The sequence below is a fragment of the Penaeus monodon genome, chromosome 12 (genome assembly GCF_015228065.2).
Source record: "Penaeus monodon isolate SGIC_2016 chromosome 12, NSTDA_Pmon_1, whole genome shotgun sequence".
In the NCBI taxonomy this organism is placed as follows: domain Eukaryota; kingdom Metazoa; phylum Arthropoda; class Malacostraca; order Decapoda; family Penaeidae; genus Penaeus; species Penaeus monodon.
This window is the reverse complement of record NC_051397.1, coordinates 49,125,363-49,130,362: the sequence shown is the minus strand read 5'-3', so window position 1 is coordinate 49,130,362 and position 5,000 is coordinate 49,125,363. Positions and strand designations below refer to the sequence as shown.

Here is a 5,000-nt window from a genome sequence, read left to right as displayed (position 1 = left end):
TATATATATATATATCAAGTAGTGTTACTATCATTATTACCATCATAATATTACTACCATTATTATTATCATAGTTATTATTATTTTTATCATCATCATTTTAATCATTATTATTGGTACCGTTATAATATTAGTCATAATTATACTAATATTATGAGCGATAATCATGATGATAAGAGTTGTAATAAAACCAACATCCTCATACTCAAAGCAATAACAACAGCAACAACAACAAAAACAAAACAACAATAACAACAACAACAAAAACATTAACAAAAACAATAACAACAACAAAGATAACAAAAACAAAAACAATATCAACATCAACAACAAAAACAACAACAAAACAAAAACAAAAACAATTATAATAAAAACAAAACAACATTAACAAAAACAAAAACAACAAAAACAAAAACATTAACAACAACAAAAACAACAACAACAGCAACAGAGGGCGAGGAACAACGTGCCAGCGAAACAAAGGAAGGGCGGACGGCGCAAGGGTCAGTCTCGCCGCAATCATGGCACTCTCAGGCCGCCTGCCTCTCCAGTATCTGCATTAGACGCGACAGAGGGCTGCGGGGGCGGTGGAGGGAGGGAATGGAGGGGGAATGGAGGGAAGGGAGGGGGGGAAGGAGGGAGGGATTGGAGGGGAGGGAATGGAGGAGGGGAGGGAAGGAAGGATGGAAGGGGGGGAGGAAGAGGGGAATGGAGGGAGGAAAAGGAGGGAAGATGGACGAGGTGGGAGAGGGGAAGAAAGGAGGGGAAGGAGGGAGGAGGAGGGAGGGGAAGGAAGAGGGAGAAGGGGAGAGGAGGACTAGGTGGGAGAGGAGAAGGAGGAGGAGGAAGAGGGGAAGGAAAGGGGGCGTAAAGCATGACGAATGAGAGGGAGGGAAAAGGGGATGGAAGAAGAGGGAGAAGGGAGAGGGGAAGAGGTGCATGAGGAGGAGAAAGAGAAAGGGAAAGAGGAAGGGTGAGGAACAGGGAGATGGACGGGTAAGAGAGAAGGAGGAATGAGGAAGGAGGAAGGAGACGGGAAGAAGAAAGGAGAAGAGAAAGAGATGTAGTGAATAGTGAAAGAATAGAAAAAGGAGAAAGAGAAGGAGGAAGGAGGAGGGAGAAAGGAAAAAGACGAGAAGTGAAGAAAGGGAGAGAACGACAGGTAGAGAGATGGAGAGAGGGAGAGAGAAGAAGAAAAAGGAAGCAGAGGCGGAGAAATAACGCGGAGAAGGGAAAGAGAAAAGGACAACTCAAGAAAAATGACAAGAGAGGGAAGAGAGAATGAGAAAAGGGGGAGAAAGGGGGAGGAAAAGATGCAAGGGAAGTGGAGGAAAGGAAGAAAAGAGGAAAAACTTTGTTCTCATTCTTCCCCAAAATAGTCTAATGTGTTTACGCTCGTTTCCCTTGGCGTTCGGCGAGGCGGAAGCAAGCGAACAGATGCCCGCGAGTGCATGGAGGACTTGCGCCGGAGGAATGCGCGGTTTTGTTGGTGTATGGAGGAGGCCATTGGCTGTGCTCTTTTGTGTGTTATGGTGATATTGTATGTGTGAATGTGAATGTGTATATGTATGCATATATATATATGTATATATATATATATATATATATATATATATATATATATATATGTATGTATGTATGTATGTATGTATGTATGTATGTACGTGTGTGTGTGTGTGTGTGTGTGTGTGTGTGTGTGTGTGTGTGTGTGTGTGTGTGTGTGTGTGTGTGTGTGTGTGTGTGTGTGTGCGTGTGCGTGTGCGTGTAGATATATGCATATATATGCATATATATATATATATATATGTATATATATATATATATATATGTATATATATATATATATACATATATATATATATATATATATATATATATATATATATATATATATATATATATATATATATATATATATATATATATATACATGTATGCATATATTATATATATATATATATATATATATATATATATATATATATATATATATATATACACACAAATATATATAAACATATATATGAGTATATATATACATTTTTTTTAACGGTAAGTTCATGTTTGAGCCGCCATGGCCACAGCATGATTCTTAATTGTAGTTTTCATGTTGTGATGCTCTTGGAGTGAGTACATGGTAGGGTCCCCAGTTCCTTTCCACGGAGAGTGCTGGTGTTTACCTTTTAGGCTTTTAGGTCATAGTTAAATAGGTAGATAGATTCATACTTTCACTTACTTAGACTTTCATCTGCGAGCGCGTGCGTGTGTATGCGTGCGATAAATTTACCTGCACAACCATTATGAGTAAAACTGGACACGCACAACCGTAGTGTTACGCACATAAACACAACTCTAATAGCAAGAGCATTCATTAAACAAATTTAGGTGTGCAAGAGCGTGCATGTAACGTAAACACACACACAGCAACGTGCAGAGAAATCAAAGAAAACGGTCGCCTAAGAAATGACACTTTTTTTTAATCTTTAAACCGAAGTTCGGCGCTGGAATCCACAATGGCGCGGATTCCTGCGTCATGGCTTGGCGGCGGATCTTGGTGTAGTTTCTCACGGCTGTTGCTCGTGCGGGTATTTATACAAGTGTTTGTGTATGTGTGTGTTTGTATGTATGTGTGTATTGTGTGTTTAAGTGTGCGTGTGTGTGTGTGTGTGTGTGTGTGTGTGTGTGTGTGTGTGTGTGTGTGTGTGTGTGTGTGTGTGTGTGTGTGTGTGTGTGTGTGTGTGTGTGTGTGTGTGTGTATGCATGTATATATGTGTGTGTGTGTTTATTTCTATATGTATGTAAGTATGTATGCAATTATGAATGTATACCTCTGTGTGTATATATGAATTCATACATCTGTGTATGCACGTATGTATGTGTTCATGTATAAATGTATGTATGTAAAAATGCATATGTGTATGATTGTCTGTCTGTATGTATATATAAATTTACGCATGTGCACACATACACATACATATGAATATGTATGTATACCTGCGTGCGTGTACAGTATACATGTCTGTATATATAGTATATAAGTATTGGACATTTATAAAAATACATGGGTTTATCTGTAGCACAAGTTTTGTACTTACGAACAGGGGAAAATATATATTCAGTTCAATATGCTTTTCTTATTCTTCGACAATAAACACAAGTTCCAAAACAAACACCCCGATCGTCGAAAAAACAAACAAAAAAATAAATTCGGGAAAAAAAAAAAACGCAAACCAGCCGTCTTGATTTCGTTCTCAAGATCGCGAAGGCTCAAGGAGGGATTGTCAAGCCATCAGAACTTTTACAGGTGCAGACCGTGTGACCTTTATAGCCTCTCTCCCTGACCTTATTTTATGGTCATGTTGACATTATCCCTTTCTTATTTTCCTGTTTCTTTTCCTTTTCTTATTATTATTATCTTTTTTTTTTTTTTTTTTTTTTTTGGGGGGGGGGGGGATTTAAGAGTTCATTCTGCAATCTTAGAGAATAACGTTTTTCTTCGGAAGGTTTGGGAATATATTTTTGGTAATATTGTTATTGAAATAATGTGAGTCGGGTTCTGCCGGAAAGTGCATCATATATTTCTAAAAAGTATAAGATGATGAAAAGGTGCAGGATATACTTATATACATATATATTTTTATAAGTATACATCTTTCATGAGAAGCCATTACAAATAATAGTCATGCTTTTGTGTTCATCTAATCTGAAACTGTTGAAAAATCGGTTTTTGCATCAGGTGGAAATTCTATATACAAAATGATATGCATTTAAAGACCGTTATAATCACAAGAGCATCTACAAACAACGCCTCTTGCATCTAACAGCAAAAATCACAGAACCATAACGTAAACAAATCTCCATTTCCAGAATCTCGAAACGACATGAAATCATCAACGACAACCCTGGCTGTGGGGCTTGCTCTCGCCCTCCTGACGCTGCAGGAGGTAGAACCCAAGGAGCGAGAGGAAACGACAGAGAGAAACGCCCCGCAGGTCTACACTTACAGGCCTCCAAACCAAGGCTCCGTCTACCCTCACAATATCTACCCGAACAGCATCTACCCCAATGGCGTCTACCCGAATAACATCAGTCCTTATAACCCATCCAATCCAGCGAATAACCCCGCATATAACCCTTCCGTGACGACTAACAGTTATCCAGGAAGCGTGGGAGGGATTTATCCTTACAACGGCGTGGGGGTTGCGGGCCAGGAGGCTTTTACTGTGAGGAGAGCTTCGCCTTACACAACGCAGGGATCGAAGGTTATCTTCACCGAGCCCGTCACGCAGGTAAGTTCGCGGTTCGGAAGGTCTGTTATTTTTAGATAAGATATTTTTTTTATCAAGTTACATCAGTTGTTAATTTATGTTTCTATGTGAATTGCTTTTCTTCTTCTTCTTCTTCTTCTTCTTCTTCTTCTTCTTCTTCTTTTTTGGAGGGAAGGTGTAGGGGTTAAAAGAACGAGCTTTCTTTTTGTTAATTTCCTTTTCTTTGCCTTTTCTTTATGCGTTTTTTTTTTCATTATTATTGTTATCATTATTCCATTTCTGCTATTCTCTCATCTTCTTCATTCCTCTCCCCACCCCTTTCCTTCTCTTGTACCTTTCGTTCCCGCATCTCATAACATTACCAATTCTGCTCATCTTTCCAGGTGGGATCCGGGTGGAACATCGCATCGAGTGAGTTCGTGGCTCCCTTTGCTGGACTCTATTTCTTCAGCTTCTCTGCGGTTTCCGACAGATACAATCACTTCAGGTGAGTTTGGCTCGCTGGTGTGTTAATTCTGCGGGTCTCGGCGTGATGTTGTTTTACTGGATAGTGTGTTCTAAATCTGAACAATGGTGAATGGATGTTTATGTGGAATAGCGAGGCACACGTCGCATTTTTTTTTTCTTTGGTCTCGTGATTCATCGAAGAACACTAACATCAGAATTAAAAAAAAAAAAAAAAAAAAAAAAAAAAAAAAACACGCATGTTTGTCTTCATAAAATACTATATTT

General features: G+C 38.9%; 1 protein-coding gene across 1 annotated transcript in view; it reads left to right on the top strand.

Annotated features, from left to right (window-relative positions):
• LOC119579806 (complement C1q tumor necrosis factor-related protein 3-like) overlaps positions 1-5,000 on the top strand; it is a 6,062-nt gene that overhangs the window by 508 nt on the left and 554 nt on the right. Inside the window, exons 2-3 of the mRNA XM_037927691.1 lie at positions 3,868-4,289; positions 4,652-4,755. Of these exons, the coding sequence (XP_037783619.1) occupies positions 3,882-4,289; positions 4,652-4,755 (512 nt within the window). The 5' untranslated portion in view covers positions 3,868-3,881. The remainder of the gene's footprint in view (positions 1-3,867; positions 4,290-4,651; positions 4,756-5,000) is intronic.